Source organism: Triturus cristatus, chromosome 3_2 (genome assembly GCF_964204655.1).
Source record: "Triturus cristatus chromosome 3_2, aTriCri1.1, whole genome shotgun sequence".
NCBI classification, from domain to species: domain Eukaryota; kingdom Metazoa; phylum Chordata; class Amphibia; order Caudata; family Salamandridae; genus Triturus; species Triturus cristatus.
In genome coordinates, this window is record NC_140584.1 from 72,278,821 (window position 1) to 72,306,564 (window position 27,744).

General features: G+C 41.2%; 1 protein-coding gene across 6 annotated transcripts in view; it reads right to left on the reverse strand.

Moving 5' to 3' along the window:
- GRAMD1B (GRAM domain containing 1B) overlaps positions 1-27,744 on the reverse strand; it is a 950,052-nt gene that overhangs the window by 299,385 nt on the left and 622,923 nt on the right. For 2 of the 6 annotated variants that reach the window (XM_085647254.1, XM_085647259.1), the window contains one exon: positions 15,345-15,368. The exons of the other annotated variants lie outside the window; for them this stretch is intronic. In XM_085647254.1, the coding sequence (XP_085503380.1) occupies positions 15,345-15,368 (24 nt within the window). The remainder of the gene's footprint in view (positions 1-15,344; positions 15,369-27,744) is intronic. 6 annotated transcript variants of the gene reach the window in all.

Sequence of the window (27,744 nt, forward strand, 5' to 3'; positions counted from 1 at the left end):
GCCCTTTGCGTGGCTGCCTCAGCCATCCATGATTCCACCCTCCAAGTCCCCTCCTCATCTGTGTTGTTTTCCCCACCCATTCATGTTACTTTTTCCTCTTGTACTGGTCCAACTCTGACCAGTAAATAAAAGGAAAAAACCACTTGTATAATTTTGTAGGCAATTGAATCTTTGGTGTGTGAACCAACCAAATGATACAGGGATGCTGTGCAGCATGGATAAATCATTTGCAAAGTCAATGGGTCCCAAAGAGGAGGCCTAATGGCTTTTCCAATGATTGCCTTGTAAGATGGGTGCTCCTTACATAAAATCCATTTTGCCTTGCAATGACAGGTATTCTGAAGGCAGCACTGAAGTGTATTGCTGCTGGACCTGCTCCTCCAAATGTAGAAATACAACTGTGCTTGATTGTCTCTCGATGAGATCCAAGTGTGTATTCTTTTTCCGTAAACTTCTTTGATGCAATAAATGACTGGCATAATGAAAAATGAACCCCACACACCACCACCACTGTCAATTCCAGAGGGCATAACCAGTGGCAGCTGGTGAATCTTGAACGTGATGAGGTGTAATGCCTACCAGGAATTCCCCCCATTTTCCCCCAAAATTGACCTTGAGAGTTCCCCCTATGTTAAGAAATCCCTTCATTGTGTCAATTCCAGCATTTTGTTATGGACACCGTCTTAAGACAAGAATTGCATACAATATTTAAGTGGCAAAACTTTGCAGTTGATTCTATCCACATATCACTGGTGGCCCATATGTTAAAATTACCTCCAGTATTTCAGAGACAGCATTTTATCATGGTTTGCTTCCTCAGCCCACGCCCTTATCCCCAATAAGACACGGCTGACCTCTCTGAGGCAGAGAATTAGCTCCAGTATGCCAGCACCAGTGTTTTGCCATAGGTGTCCCCTTATCTCAAGTATTACTTCCAGTACTTCAGAGTCTGCATATCTGCCGTGGGTGCCCTCCCTTATGCTAAAAATTACCTGCAGTGTCCCAGCACCAGCATTTTGCTATGCATGCCCCATGCCAAGAATTTCCTCCAGTATGCAAGTGCCAGCATTTTTCCACAGGTGCCAAGAATATCTTCGAGGATGTTATGACCTGCATTTTGCCATTCAAGCTCTCCTTTATTTCATGGATTATTTCCAATGTGCCTGCTGCAGTATGTTACCTTGGATGCTCCCATAAGCCAAGAAATTGAGTATACCATGGTCAGCTGCAGACGCACGATCATAAAACAAGCAAACAAACATACTCTTACTCACTCACATTCACCCATCCCACATTCACTCTTTTCCCACTCATTCTAATTCAAACACTCACTTACTCATTCTCACTCATACTCACTCCCACTCACTGTTACTCACACACAAACTCATACTCACTGGTTCTCACACTCGCATAAAAGCACACTTACACATACTCATCCTTTTATAACTCACTGACTCTGGGACCCTTGTGCAAATGCACCGCTGCATCATTGATAGCTACACCCCTGACTCATTTCCACTCCATCTCACGATCCACAACCACTCACACTCTTTCACTTACACCCTCAAACTCACTTTTACTTACTTATACACATTCTCAAACTCAGATTCTCACTCACGTTCACCCCCATTGACACTCCTATTCACACTCATACATACACTTTTACTCAGTCTCATGCACTCTCAATGACTCCCAAACACACTCACAAACACACACACACACAGTAACCACATTTTTTAGGTCGAGCCTGGGCAGCGCATGTGCTGCTCTGCGAGGCATGCTATATTGGAGTATGGATTTTGAAGCCCCGCCCACTCTCTGCCCATATTTGTCATTGGCTTATGTCATTGGCCTTCGAAAATGCTGGCTTCTGATTCGTTAATAGGCTTGTTAGTCCCTCCTTAGTACCACCTTGTCTTCATTTGTAACCTCCCATGAGCACTGTCTCTTTTACTTTGGTTGTTACAAAGTAGGTCTTATTTAGTCTGTAAGCGTTATTTTCTTTAATGAGTTTCTCCTACTGCAGGCACCACATGCCTTTCTGCAAGAATTCAGCGCACCATGTGCGCTTTCACGGTGCGCTTTTACAAAAAAAGAATTTGTTTGTCAACTTGGCAAACAAATGGTTTTTTGGGGTAAAAGTGCCCCATACTGGGCTTTCACATTAATAGCGGCTGCGGACCTTTCTTTAGACACGACTCATCTAAAGAAAGGGGTGTGGCCTCTATTAACATGAAAGCGCAGCATAGGACGCTTGTAAACAACAAGCATTTGCAATGCCATAGATCTCACATTTTAGAAACTTTGACCTATAGGTATTGTAAATGGCAATGCCTTTCATTATTGAAGGTGTTTTTAAACACATAAATAAAAGGCATTGTCATTTCCAATGCCAATAGCTCGAAATCTCGCAATTGCAAGACCTGTTGCATTGCAAATGCTTGTTTTACTTACCTTGCTTCCTTTGCTGGCAAATCAGAGGATTCATGGCAGCAGCAGAGCAGGATTGGACATGGGAACCAGAAAGTCATGAATCCCAAAGAGCAGACAGACAGAGCAGCAAGGCCAGGTTTGAAAAGGGGAAGATCCACCTTAATCCCTCTCCCAGCCTCTTGATGGAACTGAAGCACAGTCCTATAAGAAGCTGGGACAGTACTGGGGATAGTGCCCCAGCTGCCCTTTGTGGCTTCTCATTGGCCTCAGGGATGCCCTGGTGTGCACTATGCCACCAACATTTTAGCAGATATTCTATGTGGCCTGTCTGCTAAATAAAATGGCGTGTGTCTGTCTAATGGAATCATAGTTGAACAACAAACCTCAAGGTCTACAATCCAGACATCCACCTACGGAGTGCTGTGTTTTTAAACAGCACTCTGTAGATGGATCATTGCTCAGCCCCAGTGGCGGCTCACTGAGGGAGTGCTGCTGGACGGTGGGGCGGAGCGGGGGAGGGGCAGGGTGAGGGGGTAGTGGACTCAGACATACATGGACAGAACTTAGAGTTAGGCTTACTCTGAGTTCTGTCCATCGTATGTCCAAGTCCACTACCCCCACCTAGCCCCTCCCCCCCACCGCCCCACAGCACTCCCTCGGAGAGCTGCCTCTGCTCAGCCCCCTCCTCTTCCGGTCATAAGGAGCCTAGAGACACAAGAGGGCTGAACTCCACACTGGGCATATTTATGAAAACAAGAAAGTTGTGTTTTCATTAACACTACTAAAATAATATCCAGTGTCGGGAAAGACAAGGGCCTAATGTGGGACCTCACAGGAGGGAGGGATGCACCCTGAAGCCTCTGATAAGGAGCCACTACTGGGCAAAACCCAGAATAGACTAGAGAAAAATATATTAAGCTTCCAGCAATGAAAAATAACATTTCACTTAAGAACATGTGTAAAGCTGGTGAACATGGAGAGGATGACCAGAATTGAAACTGGATGGTCAAGCTGACCTTCTAAAAAAATGGGGCCCATTCACAAGATATCTTAATTTAATCCGAATAGGAATTCATGAAAGGATTCCTGGCAGGTGTAATGAGTTTCACTGCTGCATATTTCCCAGGCAAGATGTTGGGTGAAACAAGGAGTATTTAGCCTTGTAATAGTGGGAACACCCACTAACTACTATGTTTGTGGGCATTTACACACATCTGTCCAACCATTTCCAACCCGGTGAAATAGTCACCGATTTAACCCGAACAGTGGCTGGAGTACATCCTCTTCCAGAATGGGAAAGGGAATGATCACCAGTTGATTTGGCGGATGTGTGGGTGGAAAAGCTTTCTCCTTGGGGAAAATGTTTCCAAATGGAGAAAAAAAGAAAAAAGTATGTTTGCACAGCGAACTCCATTCCCCTGTGATAATTCTACAGTATGTAGACTAACGAATAGTAGGTATAGGAGCCAGAGAAATGTCACATGACATTCCCAGTAGTATGCCTTGAAACCTAAGGCTGGTGAAGTTTCACAGGCAAAATTCTGGTAATATATGTTAACTGCATAAAGGAACAAATCTGCACCCTTATTTATGTATACCCACTGTGAATTGGCTTCAATGTTTGTACTGTCAAAGTATAGGAAATTGTGCAGGAAAGCAAATAAACAGAAAATAAGGAACAAACACATTCAATGCAAGGAGCATATTAGAAAGCATTTGTAGCTCATTCCTTTTCTGAAGCATTAGTATGGAGGAGTTAACAAAAATATGAACTGCGACAACTAAAATAATTTAGCGTAGGAGAAAACTTTACAACCCTACAACACTAAGCAACATGAGGTCTAAAAGAAGTCACATTAGATAAAAAGAACAACAAACAACACTCAAGTGTGCGATTACAGAAGAGAAAGGGAAGTGAGAGGAGGGAGCTAAGACAGTGCATGTATGTACTAATGACAGGTAGGGCTAGAAGAATGGTGAATTGTGGTGGCACATTCAAGACCATGATTGGGAACACTTTATCACTGGTGCGCCTGGTTTGCCATTTTTATTTTACACTTCATCGTCTTGGCAATTTGCATTGCTGGAAAAGTTAAATGAAAAGTATGTAAAATTGACAGGTGCTAGTCTTAAAAGCTTCAAACAGTTTATGTAGTCAGCCAGAACCTTTCCTAAATAGGAAAGATTGCAACAAAAAGATATAAAGAATGGAATTAGCCATTAATATTCTATTTAGCACATTTGTGCTAGGATAAGTGATGGCAGTTTGTAAATGATAAATTTGCAGTTATTTGTTTTGATTAGAAATCAAGGGTATTTTAATATTTAATTATATAAATGATATCAGGGGATTTCTTCAATACTGCATATGTTTAAATGACAATTTACATATTTTACAACCACTCCAACATTTAAGTGTTAAAGGTGATGGGATGGCAAAAATGACAAGGTATTGAATGCTTCAAAATTGTGGCCCTAATGTTTCGAGAGGGTACCCTAGACAAAAACTGAGAAAAGCTAAGCTCACATAAAGAACATCGTACCTCAATATTGCTTTTTACTGTTTCAAAATGAAGTCATTGCTATTGGCCCTTAGCAAAATATGAGAAAAAGAATGATTCTGAACGTTGCTGAGCTTTTCCAGATTTCTGAATTTGATTACCTAGGTTAAGAATCCATTTTAAAGCTTATGTGCAGGGGGCCCGATAATTGGTCAGATCTAAAATTCCCTAGTCTTTTCAATAGCTAGCCTGAAAGCATTTAGGATAACATTTGGTAGTTGTGCTTTGTTTTTCAGCTGTGACAGTCTACAATGCAAAATGTCTTACTAGTGCTTTGCAACACACCCAACTATGGGATTGGATCTATTTAAATTCTCTATACCTGGAAAAATAGTTCTTAACATGTTTTCTTAAACTATTATTCATGCCTTCTGCCCAAACAACTTTGATTCTTCACACTTAAATGGGAATTTATGGTCTTGTTTAGCATGCCCAATGTGAAGCCATTACTTTACGATGTCCGTTTCTCATTGAATCCAGATAGCACAATGTTCATAGAAGCCCTGAGAGATCTATCTAGAAAGAATTGTGTTTCTCTCTCGGCTGAAATATATTAGGATATTGGCTACTACCTTTATCTCTCCTGACACTACTGTACAAAAGCTAACCTTATTGTCAAACAAGAATATTACGACCGGGTGCAAAGCAGTCATTTTGCCCAGATGCTCCAATCCAACAGAGGGAGAAATTAATACTTTAATAAATTAGTCAGGGTATGGAAGTTTTTTCCACACTGTTGGTATGCACTCTTTATGTGTCAGAAATATAGTTTAGGGGGGACTCCCACTTGGACAGTTAATGAGCAATTGGAGTAATCAATTGCCCTTGTCTGGTTCTTGCTTTTGTAATCATATTGCAAGAAACTATTGCAGATCGTTACTGTTTCACCTGTACTATATGACAGCAATAAAGTGATGGTTGTACACTTTGTTAAAATTATTTAAAGTTAGACTTGTCACTGATATGATTAGTTTATGTTATTATACTGTTTTTATTGCTTTATATTTTCTGCTGCTAAATGTATCTGCTCAGCATGGCAAATCATTCACAAATGTTCACAATGCGGTTTAAACAGGCCTATCATTTGGTGATTTGTTCCATGTATTTATTACTCACCTGGATGGGGTACATGCATTGCACTTTATGCTAAAGTAAACCGCATTCACACTTACTTACAGGAATCTGTATACGTTAATTATGGTGTTTGTTGTAATTTATTGCATTTCATTGTTTTTATTTTGTCTGTATGTTTTAATGGATTCCTTGTAGTGAGATATAAACAATATTAATGATTGGCATTGTTATCCAATAGTAGGGGTCCCAAGCAGTGAAAAGGATCAGAATCTTTATGGAATGGTAGGTCGGTTCTGTGTACTAAGAATATGCAGTTTAGCTAAATACAGGTGCAACTATAAGCATGTTGTTCACACCAGATGGGAAAGAAATGTTGCTGTGGTGTAGACGGCGTTGTGGCCTAAAGTGGGTATCAGTGTTCTATAGATAGTGGATAGTCCTCTAGCTTAATGACTGATCAAAGGAGGTTGCTGTTTTAGGCATATTGAAAATGTTGGTCTCCAAAGTTGATCATTTTATTCTAGGGGGTGAAAATGTGTTTGGGTAGTCCCACCTGCAAGTTGTGGAAGTGATCAAGGTTACCCAAATGCAAAGCAGTGTTTAAAGATTTGGCTGCTTCGAATAAGATATGTAGGAGGGTTTCTACTATGGTGGACAGTTGATAATGGGTGGTGAAGGTGGTGGAGTTGAAGGACATTTCAAAAGTCACAATGAGTTCATCGTGTTAGAGGGAAAGGTGATAGGATAGGGTAAGGTAATGGAGGTAGAAGAGTTGGGGAGCATTTTGTTTTGGAGAAATTTAGCATTGGAGCAGGTAATGACATTCATTGTTTAACAGCAGTTGTGAATTTAATGTTTGAAATGTGAGACAAGGGATTAAATTGATATGATTTGACTGTTGTCAGAGTGAAGATGACGAGAGAAGCCGCAGGACAAGATCACAAAGGGAGGCGAAGTGAAGCAAGACCAGCAGGAGTGGCAAGACTGAGACTTTGGGTTTACCAACAGGTAAGAGTTGCTGAGAGAATGCACCAATCACTCTTAGCCTGAGATTGTATTCGGAAAAGTAGGATGAAAACCATTTGCAAGATTTTCTCAAGATTGCCTGGAAAGGAAGCGAGGGTAAGGTGCAATGTTGAGCGGTCAAAAGTGCAGAGAGAGCAAGGAGAAAAAGAATAGAGGACAGGTCGTAGATGTGAGCAGCGGTGAAAAAGGTGGAGTGAAGCTTATGAAAGTCATATCGACATGGTTCAACAGGAACTTGAATTAGCTTATTTAGTGGGTGGTAGAGGAGCATAGAGGAAAGGCAAGTGTTTTTGTTCTTTACAGCAGACCTTCATGACCACAGATTTAAAGCAGTAGGTTCCACTGAATAATTAATTTGAAGAATTGTGAATTTCAGTGTAGGTGGTTAGACGAAGTGGGAAGAAGAAACCATTAGACTGAGCGGTTGCTGGCTTAAAAGGGTGGAGAATGAGAGTATTTGGAGAGGCTGAGATAAATAAGTTGAGTTGAATGGTGGTTGTGGCCGTGGGCAGCAGATTGCAAGAAAAGCCGATATTTAGTGTGTTAATCAGTGTGTTTCTGATGTTATTGCCACGGTCCCTCTTCACAACAATCTAGGTGTTGGGTTTTCTCCATCTGCCTAGCTGTGTAAGCCTTTGGACTTTATTGGTATAATTGGCTAATATGTTCCAGAGTGGTGGAGGCAGTGCAAATAAACAAAGGAAGGCTTCGCAGGGGGTACTGGAGTTTAAATGTCAAGAGTATATGGCTGGTAAAAGAGTCAAAGGAGATCTGGGTTTAATTTAGAGTCAAATTGTCAAGTAATTGGTGCAGGTAGTACTCAATACAACCTAGGAAGAACTTGCATCTAGAATGACCAGTGCATTGGCTAGAGTGTTCTGTGAAAGCACCTGGATGTGTTTTAGAATTACAGAGAGGTTAGAAGCTAAAAGATTGTGGGGGTTGGAGGCAAAGCCAAACTCTAGGGAAAGTGAAAGGGAGAAGATGACAAAACGTTGGTACTCTGGTCATAAAGAATAGGTGAGGAGAAGAAAATAAAAATTCAGCCCCAAAACAAAAAATAGAAAGAAAATTTATGTAACAATATGATATTTATTTTACATCTATGCTTTTGTTTTTAACATATTGACCTAAATCCTATGCGGTAGAATGTTCCATTCAGAAGACGCATGAATCTGGAGAATGATTCAAAAGAGGGTAAAGCCTTAAAAGAGAATCAAAGGGAAAGGAAGAGAGAAAAATATATTGTATGGGTAAAATTAAAATAATGAGATTTAGGAAATAATTGTCAGGCATGGAAGCACAATAAAATCAGTTTGATAAAAGGAAAAAAGAGTAGGAAAAATTGTAGATGAAATGCTACAGGTTAAGACAAGGAGATGCAAGTTAGTAGCATGAGCATGAGTCAAAACATGTATAGATTCTAGAAAGAAAAGCAACATTACACACCAAAAACAAGAAGAGAGAAAGGGCAAACAGAACAAAGTTAAGACATATATGAAAGGATAGTGAGCAAGTACAGAACCAACAAGACAATTTAGCAGACTTTAGGGTCACACCAAGAAAAATAAGCAAAGGCATGGGGAGAAGAATGAGGAAGACGGGGACTAAATACGCATTCTGGAGTTGGAAGGAAAGAGTTGTTTTTAACAAAAACAGTCTAAGTCAAGAATTGGGTAGTGAAACAAAGACAGAGATTAGGGGAGAACAGTGAGCATGATAAAATCAAAGACATTAGTTTGAGTGATAGAGTAAACATATTAAGAAACAAGGGTGAATACCTATGAGAAAGGCAAGTGGGCGATACCCACTGGGGTAAACTAAGGCAATAATTAGAGATGGGAATATAAAGATGAAAGTTAAATGTGAACTAAAAAAGGAAAGTAAAGAAGAGGCTGTTGTGCCAGGGTATAGAACCATGAGGGACTGCATAAGAAATAGGGGAAAATGTATTAGGGCATACACACCATCAAAGCATTAACATGACAATCTAAGGCGTGGGACAATAATGCAGGTTTATGGCAAGAGGGGTAAGGAAACAGGGAAAAGTAGTAACAGTGAATTTTACTTAAAATAAAGGAAACAAGTAGAAAATGGAGTCTGAGAATAAGAAGGGGGGGAGGTACGCAGAAATGTGACATTAAGAAGCATAACATAGGCCAGGGATACATTTAGGAGAAAAACTGAACAGGTGAGAATAATTCAAAGAGATGGTGTAGTGGTGCAAGTACAAGAGTGAGCTAAGTACTGATGGTTGAGCCGTGGAATAAAGATATAATGTGGGGAACTAAGGATGAAATAAGTGGAAGGGGTGCATGAGTGAGATCTAACTAAATATCTAAGCTGAGTAATGGTCTGCCTTCTCTTTTTGAGTGCATTCATTCCCTCTTTTCTTCATTACAAAAAATGCAATTGAAGGTAATCCAAATCATGATTTAGAATACAAAAGGATTGTGAGTGAATGAGGGAAAAAGGGAACTCACCCTGGACACCAATTCGGGGTACCCACAAGTAATAGCTGCAACTACTGACATGCTTTTAAGTACTCATAATGCCAGTAGTCAAGAAGCCAGTGGCAGGTCTCTGTTTTATTTATGTAGTCTCTGCCATTACTGCCCTTCTCTTAGCTACTCAGCAGCAAATAGAGACTGCTGAAGGTTTATGGGACACCCCAAGTGCCAATCCTCTAATGTCATTGGGTGTCAAATGGTGCATGATGCAACTTTTATGATCTCTTGCATTTTGGTGCTTTGACGTCAATGGCAATCAGGCAGAGTGACTGACTTTGCACTCTCCTCTCTATCCAACAGTGGGAAGAGTAAGGAATGAGTTGCAAGTTGATTTATCTGTAACAAAGTAGGAGCAGTATTAATCAATAACTTGCTGGTCGCAGACCTCTGGAGGTAGGGTGCAGAGGAAGAGGTGGCAGTGCAGCTTAGATTGTGAGCCGGATGAGAGGTCAACTAGAAGGGGAAAGTCTAGTGGAGGTAGGATATAGAAAAGGGTCACTTATACAACAGATGAGTGTTTATATGTGGCCAAGTTGATAATGAGCGCTGACACTGTTGTGCAAAGAGGTCCAATTAAAAGAACAAAGAGATTCTACTCACATCACAAGATACCTGGCCACAAAGAAGCCTCACTCTCTTCTAAAAGGCAGCCAAATGAATCAGTAATGTTCCTTCAAGCTCAACACAATGGAAAAAATATCATACCCATATTTCCACACCATATACGAAAAAAGGAGCTGAATCAAATATGAGGCCACTTTTTGAAAATAGTTAATACAAAATCCAATGAACATAAGATCATCAAAGCCTTGGTTTTCCTATCCTAGAAAGACAGACACAAACTCAGTGTGACAGACACTTACAGTAGCATAAGAACATAACAGTAAAGTAAAGGGAGGGGCACTGTGAGAATGGTGAACAAAGGGCCATACCCTAACTGCCGGCCAAAAGACAAATGTGCCAGTGCCATGAATATGAATTGACTGGTTTGAGAAAAGGAGATTATGGGACATTCAAAGTCACCGGAATCTGGACAGGTAAGCATATCCTAGTTGAGGAGGATAGCCTCTGTTTACCTTAGAACCTGAAACTTCATGAACAACATCCCTTTATTTGTAATGGTTTCTTTACATTAAATGATCAATAATTGCATTAGAAATCACATCTCCACATGCATTGGATCACATAAGAAGAGAGATAAAGAAAAGGAAAACGCTTGGTGCAAAGACATATTCAATTTGAGAAGAGGAAAAAGGGCAGGAAGCTGTCAAGTAAGATGTTAAAGGGGTCTCTCTGGAGTGAAGAAGCCAGAAAGACCAGGTGCAGAATTCCATAACCATTCTTAAATTATGTGAAAAAATGTCCATCCAGCCATGTTAACGGGATCAATACCCTTGTGATTTAGAAAAGGGACCAGACTATCTGACCACAAAGAATGTTCACAATGCTATCTTACCAAATGTGTTAATGGAAGAGAAAGACAATCGCAGAGGGATTTGCCAGCGACAATGCTGAAAAAAACCCACCAGCCTGCAGAGCAATCCAAAACGTATTATGTTCAAGTGTTCAAGCTATAGAAAAAGGAGAATGTGGGAAATTAGTTAAGTGTCCGTCAGAGTTTGTATAGGAGGCTAGTCTATTGCAATATCGTTAGAATATGGCTCAGATAATTAAAAAAAAACAATCATTGCTCTACTACTTTAAAATAATGTTGGTGGAATGGAATTTAGCACTTCAACTTATAAAGAAAAGGCCAGGTATAACAGCAGTTATTATGAACACTAATAAGACGATAATAAAGGAGATACTAATGGACCACCAAGATTAAAAATGTCATAAATTATTTATTCAACCCAAAAGCGATATAAATACCTAAAATCTATACTTCAAACAGCATGCAATTGCAATTAAGGCTGCTGTAAGACAGATTCATAAGTATTATACATAAGGAGAATTTGGTGGTATCAGATTTCAAAGCTATGGCTGTTGCATTAGTATAATTTTACAAAGCTAGAAGATTAGAGGAGGAAATTGTCTTTGAAAAGGAAAATCCTGTATTATGGGAAAAAACTGCATATGTAATGTGTAGTTGAAGTCAGTAAAATGGCTATAGGAAAATCAATCATAGGAATGAGGGATTCACAAAACAATCAGGTGAACAAGCACTGGAAAATGTACAGCCGGACGATGTTCTCACTCTTGAATTTCATAAAGTTCAGGATGGAAAAATTTATGCAACCTCTGGAACATAATTTGAGAAGTAAAAACAACTAATGATTAATGGTGTGTTTATAGTATTCCTTCCTAAGGTGGGGAGAGATTAAAGGAGGTAAACAATAATTTCCATATCCCCTTAAATAATGCAGACTCCATGTTGCTGGCTATGATACCAACAGCTACACAGAAACCAATAAAGGGATTAAAAATATACGATTTATATATGGATGCTCTTCAAAGGGAGACCTTAACAGGACAGGGGAATGCATATATCTGATTAAGAATGTAGATGTGCTTATCACTGAAAGGCTAAAGGGGTTTCTACAAAGTGGAAACGGGCTGCCTGTTCTAAACCATGGAGACAGTCAGATAAGGGAAAGAATACAATGGACCAGAATACATTTCGAGAGATTTCCTTGAAAGAGCCTACCTGTCAATATGGGTAGACTGGACAAAACCTATACTGTACTCCATTAAGAGTTAGAGTAATCTTCAGACAGTGCCAGGATGTTTTCCATGGATGATTGGAATACTAACAATGCCAGTGGAGATTAATGACATACACACATTATAGTACTGGTCAATTCAGTAGAGAGAGAAACGGAGTTAATCAACATCACTCATAAATTCACAGTGGTCTGGGGACAGAAATTGGTATGAAGATCATACAATGTCCCCATTAAATGAATCTAATCCAAGGACTTTTCAGTCAATCTTACGAGTAACAGAATCAAATTAGTGGAAATACAGCAGAGTGCAAGGTAATAAAGAACTGGTCAATATGATGTGATATTACATGAGCACACTGCAGGAAAATTATTTGGGAGAACCTGGCTAATTTGGCCAAGTTGCACCTATCCTTCTGTTTGTGAATGAAATTCAATAGCAATAAAGTGGCACCAAAGAAGTGAAAATGCACAACTTGTAAAGGTTCCAGCACCACTCAAATAGCATTAAGAAGGATGCAATAAGTACTTTGTGGCAAATTGAAGCCTGAGTTAACACAGACAAAATTACCAACACATCCCAATCCACAGGGTCTATGAATTCCTATTAGAATGTGTTACCTTTGTATTTTATTTAACATATTTAAATAGCGCATGTTTACCAAAGGGACACACACACTTTACACAGTAACAATAAATATGACTCATGGTCCTAATTGAACGTGGGATTAGCGAACAAGAAGGAGAAAGAAGGCAAAGAGTAGGGTTGAAGTGATATGAAACAAATAGGTGAGTGAAAAAGGATGCATAATGGGGAGTGAGGCGATCAGCGGAATTGGAGAAGTTATAAAGGGTAGAAGCAGGATATGGGAAAGGAGAAGAGGGGAGGGAGAGATAGAATTGAACTCAGGGAGTAAAGAAGAAGGAGGAAGGAAAAGCTGTAGAAAAATGAAGAAGAGAGGGTAGGGATGGGAACAAAGAAGGAAAATGGGCAAATAGTGCAAATCATACAGAAAAGCTCTGACCATTGAAAATGGAACGAGACTACGATCCTGTGGTACAGTGCAGAATTACTTGGTCAGGTACAGTTTAAACAGGTGTGTCTTTATCAGACAACAGAAGGATAGAGGAGCCGGTGCAGTTCTGATTTCACTTGGCAGGAAGTTCCAGATGATTGAGGCCACATATGAGAAAGATAGCTGCTGAGTTTGGCACAAAGTCATTTCTACAATAAGGTATCCTTTGCTTCTAAGGTTCCAGTTTCTCCTGATCTTTGCATGTCACTTAGCACTCAAATTACACATCTAGTTCTCATTTTACAGAGATTCAAATGACAAAACCATGGGGCATGTACCCTGGAGATTATTGCCCTGTATTACTGAAGACCCTCATGCAATCCCTGAGGAGACAATCAAACCAGCTTCTCTGAGATTTGGAAAACAGAACTCTTTGAATACACAAATAATTGAATGACAACCCCATAAGACATTGAACGTCTAACTTGTATGTATCCGCTGACATATTATATTCACTACTTATACAAATAACTCAGCAGTGGTTGTCAAGCGATAGGTTTGACATAATAGTGAACATACAGCACAATAAATATAAAATGTATACTTTGACAAAGCTCATATGTCCTGGACCTGCCTTTTAGTGACAAATAGGGAGGAACACCTCCAGAAAACTGGAGGTGGTACTGGGAAATACCATTAATTCTTTTGTTCCAAATAGTATTGCTCTACTTCTGTTAATTGAAATACAGAAGCACACATTGTTAGCAGGTTGCATTGCAGCAACCACACCCGCCCTATTGGGAACAACTTAAAATAGCTGACATAGATAATAGAAACTGATAACGACAATGTAGATTGATAATGTCATACATACATTGAGTGAAATGCTAAGAGAAGGAGTTTAGGGAAGTCTGGGCCCTCTTTGAAAGAAATCTCAAGGAACTAGTGGAAATAGTTGAGTACAGTGAGCAACAGAGTACAGAGCTTCTGACCACATGAAAATTAGAGACCAGAACCAAATCCCATGCATAAAGTACTGAAACTAAACAAACTGATCCACACAATTTTTTAAATAAATGCTGTAGCCAGAAGATACTGCTGAATAAGGGAGTTCTTGACTTGAATAGTTACATTTAGCATGTTTCTTATCATGCATTGTGTGAGCATTCGAGAATAGCAATATCATGTTGCATACAAGGATATGCCTACTAAATGATAAGAATATAGGGTAAATGATAGTTTTAGATGCATGATAAAGTCTATAATAACAAAAAATAAAAATTAGTTGATTAAGTTCTAAGGTTACTTTACGTGGGAATATAAATAAATAATAAGTCAGTGTTAAAGTAAATTAAATCAGAAGTATATCTTTGGCAAATTCCACAATTGTTATAATTAGTCAAATTTTTTCTAAAAAAAGGGAGAAAGAATAAGAGGCGTAAACTGAAATAAAAAATGTAGCAGTGAAATCAAGTCTAGAGGTGCAAGAGAAGTCAAAATAAGAGGATATGAGGATGAATAATAAAATAGGTTAAGGAAAGGTGTACAGAGTAAAGAAACATTTGAGGATACAGAGAGGACATATATTGACCTCTGAGGAATGAGGTCTGATGATCTATGTTTAAAAAAATGCATTTTGGGGGGATGGCTCAGTTTAAAAACTGCATTTAACACAGGGAGTATCTTATGCACCACAAAAAATTTACTGAGGCACATGTCTTTGTTTAGATTTGAAAAGTCACAACTCTTTCATAACAATGATTGATTGTAATTAAAATGCCTGTTACCTAGCACAAAAAAACAAAGGAAGTTATGCATAGGGTTTGTAAGCGGACACTTGTAAATGCAGACTTGTGAGTGGTTTGAATCATTCGTGTGTTAGCCAAGTCTGCAAAGATTCACTAAGAATGTCTTTGAGAATCTTGAGGAGAGAGAAAAGCCATAGGAAGCACAGCACTTTGGAAATGTAGGTAAGGAGTTGATACTGTCTACACTAATGGAAAAAAGCAAAACTAAGGAGGGAGACAAGGCGTCTACAAGGGAGGATGATGTGGTTCTTACTTTGATCAGGTTAAGTCTGTCACACTGAAATAAAAAACAAAATCAAACAATTTAGAACTGAATTTTGACAACTTCAAAAAACAAATATGAAATAAATGAAAGTGATTCAACAGAGAGGACAAACAGTTTTCTCATGGTCGCTGAAAATAGGACACTGACAAGATACTCTTAAGTGGGTTGAAATATTACAGAAGTATGTAGTTCTGTGTAGAAGTTGCTATTACATAAAAGAAACATTGGATGATATTAGGTGTCAGCACTTTCCTAACAGATGAAATTCTTCTTTCAAGGCAGGGATGTTTACTCAAAATCGAACACTGATAATGTTTTCATGTACCCACATTATCTTATCTTCTGTCTTTCTTTCACTACAAATAAAAATAATAGACAAAATGTGAAATTGTTAGTTGGACATCTAGACTTTGGTTACCATATTCTGGGTTTGTTCTCCTGCAAATGTGGAGAAATGGTATTTTACACCCAGACAGGGATGATCCTGTTCACCCTTTCATATGTGTACTTTGGGGTATCTTGTTTAGATAGTATTTGACACGCTGTATAAAAAATATACCAGGAATGTAGAACACTCTGCAATTTTTAGTATGAAAAATTACATTTTTATTAAAATAAAAAAAACATATTAAAGAAGTAAACCATAAATAAGGGTACTGGGACTAACCTGCCTAGAATTTTAACGTGGGTTGAAAAAAACAACAATCTATGCCGGTTCTCTCCTCTTTTTAAAGAGGTTTAACAGTAACGTGTTCTTTGTTTTGTGGAATTACATAATCTACCATTATAAGATTGTATTATTGATTGCTTTGTTTTGCTTCTAAACTTTTACAAAATATTTAAGAATTAATTATTTCAACACAGAACCACATTTGTAACCTCTGGCTAGATTCGTAGGAAAGAAGGTTTATAACAAGCAGAATCATTTAGTGTTTGGTAACCCAGGAGCACTATCAAATGTGTAGTTGACCCATATTGCCGATAACGGCAACCCTGCCCCGCTTAGCAATAATTGGTCATGCTGCACAAAATAATCAGTCCACACAAATTTTGTTGGAAAACAGTTTGCTGCAGGTTTATTTCATACAAGAAGTATGCCAACGAGGTGGGTTAACTTATGGGCAGGCAGGGGTGCCAGACCTAAGCTGCCCTGCCCGCCTGATTAGCCAAACTGCACCATGCCAAACCCAGTCAGTGCTACCATTTATGTGGGGATTATCCCCCATAAATACTGGGGACCACCAGTCCATAACTTTACTCACACTTTTTTAGGGGCGGAGCATGGCAAGGCAAGCCCCCAGTTGCTCAAGCTTACAACTGCCCGAAGGACTAGCGTTTTCATTCAGGGCCCTGCTGTAGAGATTCCTGGAGTTTTACATAACGCACCTCTATTGTGCTCCTGAAGAGGGTACACCTATGTACAAATGAGCCTCTGCCTGCAATATAAATTCATACATAAATGAGTTCAATTCCTTTGCCCACCATCCCGCCAGCTTGCAGGGTAAGCGGTTGGGAGGGTGACAGCGTGTCCAGCAGGGAACAAAGAGGATGGCCAGTGGAAGGGCCTGTCCCCAGCCCACTGCACGGTAGAAATGACGCCGCCGGACATAGAAGGGACTCCTGTGGAATGGGTCCCAGCAGCTGGAGCGCTGGGATGTGCCTAATGCGGCACTGGGAGGGCCACCCTCTTATAGGGGCCCACTGCGTGTGCCGCGAGCAGCTGCACTCTCATGGGAAGGGCTATGTTACCATCGGCACAGTCAAAGTTGGTTCCATCAGCAGAGGTGTCCGTACACTTCAGGCGTGATGCAATGCAGCAGCACTACATTGTGGGCCGAGGCGTTCAGCATAGCTGCCGATGCAGGCTGCACACCTTGCATTAGCTGCTTTCCGTTTGCTGTTTGCCGCCCGCACCTGCATCCATACCAGGGACCATACCAGCTATGCTATCCAATTTCTGCCTCTGGGAACTATCTTCCATGGGGGAAGTGCGGGGTTTGATGAATGCTAAGACTGTCTTATCGGTGCGCTTTGGCATGCCTATGGTGTTTTAATTTTGTCTGCTCTATTGGATCACATTGCACTTGCTCTGCCATGATACACCAGGCATATGTGGTAAGTCAGGGGGCTGGGGGGCAGCATTATTTAGTGATAGGTGGAGACGGTGGTGCTCTAATGCTAACTGGGACAGTCACCTGTCTTCCACATGTCCAGCTGGTCATTAGGTCTTGCGGTCATTTGTTCTTGCAGCTGGCGGCCAGTGCAGTGATCAGCAACTAAGAGCTGCGCGGAGGACGGAGTTGAGAAGCACAGCAGGGAAGCACAGGTCTTGCTGAGAAAGTTGACAAGCCCACAGCTCCGCATGTGTAGCGTGCCCCTGGCCATGAATGATGTCCAGTTGAGCCTGGTGTAGGGTAGAATTTACCACACTTCCTCCCTTTGGACTTACAGTGGGCAGGCTTTTTTCAAATCCAGCATTTCCTCGCACCCTGACCCAGCTAATTGGCATCTGTGAGCAGACTTTACTGCACTGATCTATAGCCATCCTACTTACCCCTTCTGCTCCTTGCATTCTGTCTCCTGCTCGTTGATGGCAATAGGAGGACTGCAATTGCAATACCCTGCTGGGATGTGTGACATGCCTAGAAAATCAGAGAAATTCAGTAAAGAGGGATTGGAGCAGGCAAACAGCCATCTGGCCCTCCCCCGCATCAAGTGCACATCCTTAACCAGACAAACCTGTTGAAATACTGGCAAGGTTGCCATCACAGGTTAAGGACAGAAGAATCCAGAGGCACAACCCCAAATACCAGAGAAGTAGGGCACTCAGCAGACTCAAGAGTGCTTCTGGTTGAAGCTGTGATCCACCATAGACCTGTAAACCACACTGATCGTCCCATGGTCCAGGAGTTGCAGGAGCCTCAGGCATCACATGAAAGGTAAAAACTAACATCCCTCAAACAGAGAGAAAATTATAAAGTATATAAAATTAACAATTAAGTCCAGGTGGGCCTGACAGGTGCACAAACAGATGCAGATGTAGAAACTCATGAAATCTACGCTATAGATTGCAATCACAGCTCTCCTTGTGGTACTCATCATTCTACCTATAGCACTTCACGCAGCCAAGATGATCCTGGTGTTCCCCCGGCCTCCCAGGAACTTCTCCCTTGAAGAGCTGGAGGTCTTAAATTGGACGCTCAGAGGGACATTTCATGGATATCACTCGTGGGAGAAACCTAATAGACTGCGCAAAAGCTGTAAACAAATTTAGACTTTGCAAAGCCCACCAAGAATCATCCTGCGGCAAAAGACTTACTCCTGCAACAATCTCCCAATGTCGGCTGCCCAAACTGAACCCTAAATCTAAGCCTTCTTTTGGGTCCTCAGTCAATTTTCCCAAACACTCAAATCAACACCTTCACTGACAGCCGTGAAAAGCAATCCTCAGGATCGAATAAGGGTCTCCTGCCCAACTTTCCTCAGAGGGTCTCAAACTCCAGGGCATTCCAACCTTGCATTGATAAGAGTTATGGCTGCAAGCTTTGTCAGGAAGGAAAGACTGAATAAGAGTCCTCTCAAGTCTGGACAGAGAGATCATGCAATAGATAATTGCAGTGAGTCAAGAGGCCAACCCGAAATTAGCACGGTCTGGAGTGACAGCACCAAACATCAAGCGGCATGGCTCAGATCTGCGAAAGCCTAATGGCACTCAAGTTCACTTAACCCCTTCGCCGCGGCGGGAATTCCGCCGCGGCGCTGGGGGGTGCGGGGGGGGCAGCACGGTGGCCCGGTGCTCATGACGGAGCCGCTCCGTCATGAGCCGGCTCCGTCATGAGCCACAGTTGAGCTGTGCTCATGACGGAACGGTTCCGTCATGACTCCGCCCAGTTGCATTGTCCCCCCGCACAGGCGGGGAAACAGCGCCGCGTGGGCGGAGCGGCCGCCAACGGTCGTGTCATGACGGAACCGTTCCGTCATGAGCACACGGCAACCGTGGCTCATGACGGAGCGGTTCCGTCATGAGCGGGGAAGGGGTTAATGAGCACATCCCAGGAAAAGCTGGCAGGAAGGGACAGTTGCACTTACTTACGGGTTCTTACAGTAGCTAGGAGAAATTATTGACCTAAGGAAGGAGCTCAAGGAGCCAGGAGAAATCAAGCACATGGAAAAGAACAAATCCTGTACATGCACACTTGAAAGGCCATATGATGTCACCACATATTGTCCACCAATAAAAAATTGGGACACAAACACACCACCTCCCATCCAGCTTAACCATCCTGCCCCTTATGAGGGCAACAAAATTGTCATTAATACCATCATAGACTGTATACTCCAGCGAGAAATGGCAGTCTTGTGATTTGCAACGCACCTGTCTGAGGGCTACAAACGAACCAGCCAAATTGGAGTATATCCTAAAGGACGAATTTGGGAATATAGATTGGCCCAGCACAGAATCTCCATCCTTCCTGGGAAACCTCCTCCTGTCCAACTACCAATAGCTAAAATGTGTAGATTAAGTAGTGTTAAAATGGATAAAAAAATCCAAGGTCATCTGGAATTTTTCCGCTATGACTGAAAATGAAGGAAGAGAGGCTCTCAGAAATAAGACTTACAGATGGTTGTCTGAAAAGCTTAGAGAGAACACAGTGACGTTGAATGACCTACAAGTTGGAAAGCGCCACCAATCCAGCTTAGAAAGCAATTCCAGGTGCATACTGATAGGGACTGGCTGGTCAAATTTAATGACATATATGATTAGGTAAGCACCATTAGAGGATCGATTTTCAGATATCAGAATAGTGCCAAGTCCACTCGCATTCCTGAGCCATCAGACAATCGATTACGCCAAACCAAAAACCATTAACCAGGGTATCTCTATCCCCAGTGTGAATTCGATCAAGCAGTTCCAGGCCCATAACAAAGGAGTACATCCATCCATGTCCAACAAGAGTATTAAGTGCCTAAACCCTTATTTGAAAAAGCATAGCAACACGGAGAGCATGAAGGCACTAAAAAACAGTAATTCATTTACTGGAGAACTCGTGATCTCGTGATTTTAGCCTTCCCCTGAGAGGTGATACCCAGTAATGCAAATTTAGACTGACTATTGCAGGGTCAGAGGTCAGACATTCAAAGGCATCACAACCAGTTCCAAAACAGCTCAAATACTTCCTGGAACATTGCAGGAATCCCCCAGAAACTGGGTGACGGTGATCTTCTATAATATCTGGGGCCATATTAGGTATTGGCATTGTTTGCGCCCAGCGCTTCTTTGAAAAGGTGCGCCAGGCGCGAACAATGCCAAAGCGCCCCATTATAGTGAATGCGCTGCCATGGAGGCATCCGCGAACTCGGGCTGCCCCCAGGGCATGTGAAAATACGGAGCAGCTGCTCTGTGTTTTCACAGTGCAGGCGGCACCCGTCTGCATTTTCAAAGGGGATTAGAAATCCCCTTGCAGATGGGTGCAGTCAGTGACTGCACCCACCTGCAAGGGGTTGACTGGGGGGGATCCATGGGATTCCCTTTACCCCCTGCGGAAGGGCTGCTTTCAGGGGGTGCAATGACAGTGTGCCACCTTTTAAATGTTTCTTTGACTTTGCGCCCTTGTCTGTAAAATGGCGCGGGTGCAGAGTCGAAGGAATTCACTCATTTGCATAGGGCATGCCCCTATGCAAATGAGGGAACATCCTCTGTTGATAGCGCTGGTGCTTTAAGTGTGTGCTATCAGTATTATAGAAGGGGATGCACAAGCGTCTCCGCCCCCTTCTATATTACCATAGTGCCCCAGGGCCGCACAAAGCGGGCACAAACGCCCGCTGCACCCCCAAAGCACCTTACGTAATACGGCCCCTGACGTCCCACAATGTGATTATACTTCAGGGAACATTGGGCTAACACAGTTTTGAATATACCTGGCCATATTTTCCACTCAAAGTGGGCCAGAGTGTTGGAGAAAACTAGAAACAGTGGCAGTTTACAGGTATAATGTAGAACAGAGATATGCGTATCATCCAAAGTCTGGGAAGAATTGCATGAGGAGATGCAAGTCATTGATATTCAACTTCTAGACAACTCTATCTTGAGAATAATAAATATCTACGCCCACAGAAAAAGATTACGGACCGATTCACAGAACTAATTTAAGAGAAAATCCTAAACTTACTACTTTTGGTATTCACAGAAGTTAGGATTTTGTCTTAAGACAGACCTAAGACAGACTTAAGACAGACTTAAGACAACATCCTAACTTAAGTCTGTCTTAAGTCTGTCTTAAGTGTGTCTTAAGTTTGTCTTAAGTTTTTCTTAAGTCTGTCTTAAGACACGCTTAAGACAAAATCCTAACTTCTGTGAATACCAAAAGTAGTAAGTTTAGGATTTTGTCTTAAATTAGTTCTGTGAATCAGGCCCTGCAAATTTTAACCAACTCCTGAAAGGCATTAAGGAGGCACTACATTTTCCCTCCAAGCTGGAAGTTGTTCTCCTATTCTAAGGAGATTTAATTTGCAAGATGGAAGAATAGGAAAATAATGATGAGGGATTAGTTCAACTGAAAACAGCATGTGATATTCTAGTAATCTGACATGGTTTCCCTAAAAAGATGCTAAAGGGAAATGCCGGGCTCACTTATGTTCGGTTAAAGACCTTTTCTCAGCATGCACTTCCTATGAAAATGAAGATTCTACCATATTTTTACACCCACTTATAACACCCATGGTGCCCAATCTGTAATAGATTATTTCTTGATCAGGATCACGGACTGGCATTGGTTTGGAAACATGAAGTTAAATTGAAAATTGGAAAGTGATCATAATCCCTTGTCACTGGAGATAATACATCATGCTGCCACTGACCTAGAGAAAGTAGAACCTAAATTCAAACTGGGAGCTTGGTTGGGGGGAGAGTAAGAAAAAAATGGAACACATATCTTGTATCTAGAATGGAAGATTGGAAACAGGACCCTTGGGGAGTGGATCTCAAGACACAGATAGGGAATGGAGCAAACGGGAAGACCATACTATTCCTCTATGATGCCTTTCTAAATTCACTAATCCCAATTGTTACAAGACCCTGCACTTATAAAAAAAAACCTTACACTAACCAAGACAATTACATGAAGATGAGATGGTTTGATGAAGAATACAAGAGACTGAAATTGGCTTTACAAGGCTTGTTTCGAATAGAATCCACCAAACAATCTATAAGAGCAGCAAGATCCAGCTACAAGTTGCAAATCAAGAAAAAGAAGGCTGAGTTTGCAAACAGTCAGGGTTTGGAGTTGGAAAGATGTGCCACAGAGAAAGAAACACAGGCCTTTTGCAGGAAGATCGGGGAAGCCTTAGAATAAGGAGAGACCACCTGGAAGCCAACATCTCCGAGTCTGCATGGGTAAAGCAATTGAGCACAAATTGTAATACTATGGCTGGCCCTTGCCAACACTCATTCCCTCTCAGCATCACTTCCGGAACTAGTAGTGATGTGTCTGGTTACAGCCTCCTGGAAATTTTTACAAAAGACAACAATTTAAGCTATAAAAAACCTTTATAAAGGAAAGGCCTTTTGGACTTATATTGGTGGGTAGAAATTCTTACAGTATTTGTTTTAAGGGCAATTCTAGCATTCCAACGCTGCCCAAATTCTTGATTAAATAGCATTATTGTCCCACTGTGTAAGAAAAGCCCAAAAAATGGCCCAAAGTCCTACAAGTCTAATTGACATACACTGTAAAAAAATAATCCAAACTGGTATTGATGGCTTTGGAGTGGGTCAGCAATGGGAAAATCCTTTCATCCATACAAGGTGATTTTAGAGAGGGACTGTCCACAATCGACCTGATTTTCACTTTTCTATGCTTAATCTACAAGACCAGCACAGTGACAAAAATGCCCCTGTGAGGGGCATTTTTAGACTTGCCGTCTGCCTTGGTTTCAAAAAAACGTCCTTGGGAAAAACTTTGCATACTGTGCTTTGAGCCAAGCATTTTGTCTTTAATCCAAATGATTATATTCTGGAACCTCCATTCAGGTGAGACTAAGCCAAAAGGGGCTCATTCACAGAAAATGACACACAAATAGGGGATTCAAGCAAGGCTGCCTTCCAGCACCTCTTCCGTATTTCTCTATATTATTGACATATATGAAGAAGTTATGAAAGCATCACCTGATGTTCCATCAGTCAATGGTTTTAAGATCCTGGCTATACTATATGCGGATGATTCTATCCTCATAGCAACAACCCCTAAAGCCTTGCAGGCATGGTTCCTAGAGATGGAAAAATATTGTAAAACAAATACATTGGTACTCAATACCACTAAAACTAAGATATTGATATTTAGAAGCAAGTGCCCAAAGATGTGTTAATTCTTCATAAACCAAGAGAAACTTGAGGAAGTGGCTTCTTTCAAGTATTTATGTGTTACAACCACCAAAACACTAAACTGGTCAGTTCATATCCAGACCACCAGTGGGAACAAAGAAGCTGCTATGAATAAAATTTTGCGGATGGTGCACAGGCACAGTCATAGGTTCTCTAGCTCCATTGAAAATGTCTTCCAAGCAAAAGTGGGAAGCCAGTACTCCTATGGAGCAGAGTTGTGAGGACCTTATAGATATAGAGAATGTGTAGGATTTTGCAAGAGAAAGTTTTGGAAAACAATACTTAAATTATCAGCAAGCTTCCCATCTGCTGTGCTGGAGGTGGATGCTGGTTACTCCTCAATAGAGTCCAACTGCGACATATCCCTATTGAATATGGATTGAAAGGGTTGAGTTGAAGAACTGCACAACTTGTTGATTAGGCCTGAAAAGAACATTTTTCTATGCAGCCTAAATTCTGCTATAAGATTGACCGACATAAGGAAGCAGAGAGGCTGGGCATATCTCTATGGTCAGATTTAAACTTGCTACCATGCAAGAGGCAAAATGTCACAATAAGAAAAAACACTGACTTTAAAGATCCAGGAAACATTGTTCGATGTTGGTAATTTAAAAACTAGTCCCTGTATTGGCCTGTTTGATCTATCCCTGCATGCTCAATAATACCTCTTCCTGCTAGTAAATCACAAAAAAGGAGACTTTTCGCCTTAGCCAGGGGTGGGAATCTGCTATTAAGTACAATTGAGAACAGTCGTAACCAGAACGTTTCAGACAAATGCCTCTGTGGTGAGAAAGAGGATATGGAACACTTTATGATGGTTTGCAGCCATTATAGCAAGGTCAGGTCTAACATGACAGTGAAGATCCTATGTAAAGAGCAGCCTGGAAACAGAGCAGACCAAATATTATTTTTGCTAAGTGACCTTATGGATTCTGCGGCCAGGGCAAGAGGCCTTTATATCTGAGGCTCAGTTGGAACATCCGTACAAAACTTGAGAACATTTCCTGCATCCATCTTCTCTATTACCTTTCTGTGAAATTGCCCCGGCTGTTAGCCCAGAACCATTGTTTTATACATCGACCTCGGCCCTCAAGCTTGTCTTATTTGGCCTCGATTTCAGAGCCCACAGCGTTTTAGCTTTGTTTTTAGTCTATTTTAACTTTTATACCTTGTTTTTTATTTGTCTGTGCAAAAGGCAGCAATGTTTTTTACTATGGGCCGAAAGCACTTTCATAAGTATCAAATAACTGTCAGCATACACCTCTGACCTGGTGCTCAGTCCACCTCCATGCCACCAGGTCATAGTGATACCACTGAATTTACTTCTTCGGGATTCACCAAGTAAATCATACTGGTTCTAGGAAGGAAAATAATCCAGGGCCCCCCAAAAATATCAAGAAAACTCCCTGTGCATCAACACCATTGATGTTTTTGATATCATAAAAAAATACAGAATTGGGGATTCGGTTCTTGGAAACGAAACATTAGTAAAGTGGGCTCACCAATCACAGTACTTGCTCAGCAAAATTCACTGAAGCTGCTACAGTGTTGGCTCTGCTGAGTGCCTGGTGAGGAGAATCTCTAAATATGGAGCGCAGTGCTACACCCGGGAGCAAAGCCACTGCCTCCACTGACCAGTTGAGGCAGGCATATGGCCACCCATCAGGGTCCAAATTATCCTGAAAGTGTTTCTATCGTCCTTAAAGTACACTAGAGCCACGACTTAGAATAAGGCCTGCTTCACTGTATTCTTTAGGCTGATCAGTTGCTAGGGAATGGGAAAGAGGGATCCAAGGTCTCCCAGCCTGATAAACGCACTCTGCTGTGACTTGCAGGTCACGACCATGAATCTAGAGAAGGTCAACTCAATTTGCAATCTTTTCAAGGTCAGTCAATGAAGCATCATTAACCTCAGTATATGGAATTAAGTTATCTTTATGATTAAATGTGCCTGTTAGAAAGCGAGAAGAGGCCAGGCATTTTGACAGGTTAGTCCACAAAACACAGTCTTCTAACAATGGCCTGGCGCCAAATCCTGAAGTGTCAAGAAACAGTTTTGCGTACTTAATAAAAAAAACAGATCGTATCAACCAAGAGCGCCAATGCAAATGCATGGATGTCGATTCACCAAAAGCCAGAGGCAGCAGAAGTGACATCACATGCACTTAAACCTATAGGTGACATCACATGAAGTGGCGTCAAAGGACTGTTGACCCTATTATGGCATAGGAAATGACATCACATAACCTCTAACTTGCTGTCATGCATGCGTTGTGCCACTGTATTCAGGACTAGTGCATTTTAATAAGATTCTGACCACTTATGAAGTAAATACGGTACAACATCTCATGCATATGAGAAGCTCACTTTCAAGTTATCCTTATTTGGGGTATGACTCAAATCAAATCAAATCAAATCAAGTATCGTTATTCGCTGCCTTTCTGAAGCATAAAAGTGCAGCTCAAAATAAAAGGGAACAAGGGAATAAAATACATTCCATAGTCATCATAACATCATAAAATGAAGATACAAAAAGGATAAAATTAATTCAGTTGCCATCACCTAGTAGGTGGTAAACCACTCCCACAGGGGAAGGGGTCCCTGAGGGACCCTTTCCCCTTTGTGAGTATGTGGCAAAATATTTTTTAAGAGCAGACAGTGGTCCCAGAGACCACTGCCTGCCCTTAAAAAAATGAAACTGAAAAGTGTATTTTTCTTTTTTAAATGCATCCTGTTTTCCTTTAAGGAAAACGGACTGCATTTAAAAAAAAACTGCTTTATTAGAAAGCAGTCACAGAAATGATGGTCTGCTGACCCCAGCAGGCCACCATCCCTGTGAGTGCTAGCCATTCCTAGTGCGGTCGCAATTTGCGCCTGCCTCATTAATATTAATGAAGCATGCAATTTGCGAACCCATTAGGAATCGCAAACAGTGTCTGAGACACTGTTGTGCATTCCAATTAGCGAGTCACAAATTGCGAGCCGCAAATTGCGAGTCGCAAATGCAACGCCATTTGCGTCTCACTAATTGGTGGCTTGTACATCTGGCCCTAAGGGACTTGCCTAGAATCGAGAGAACCAGGCTCGAGCCGACACTCGGGCTTGAGCCTGGCTCCCCAGTTCCAATTTTAGCAGTCATACAGGGGTGCATATATTCATGCTTTTCATTTTTGTCCAACATAGCAAGCATTAAAGAACACATTTTTTTAGGTCCAATATACGAAGGTGTTGCTTTTTAAGATATAAATGTTGTCTGGTGTGTATGAGTTCAAAAAGGCAGCACACACCCAGCAATCAGAAAGAATGTATAGGCACACGTTGCACACGTAGGAATATGGATACTAAGACTAGCTTCCAGAATGGCATCATTAATTTTAGCACCCTGCAGTGAATCACCTGGCTTCGGGCAATCTTATGTGTCAATGAAAGTTTACATCAAGTGTAAATTCGAACAATTCAGATTTAACAAATATTAATTTCCAAATCCTTTCTGGTGGCAAATTCCGTTTCCCTCTCTTGAAACCACAAAGGGATTTGACTCTTAGAATATAAATATGTGTTTTGAGCATTTACAATTATTTCCATTATTGCAGAGTCTGTCCACCACCCAGAATTAGTACAACATTTTTCTCTCACCCATACATTAGAAGAGGGTTTGTTCCAGTAACTATAAACAAGTACATCATTTTTCTTCCTCCCATAAATTACTACATGGTCTCTTGCCTCCCACAAACTAGTAATAGATCTAGAAATCCCTCCATTTGTGAGTGCAACATCTTGGTACCTCTGCCGTTAAGAAGTGTCTGTCTAGAGCGTGCAAGTAATGCCGTATAGCTACTCTTTTCTACAGTGATGAAACCTCTCACTGAATCCTGTTATCTAGACGGGTAGTCTCAACATCTCATACATTAGAACATGCCCCCTCCTCTCACTTCTTTAGCATAGAGTCTGCATTAGACCTAGGAGAAATTTTAACTACATTGGGGACATTCCTGTATTTAACAAATG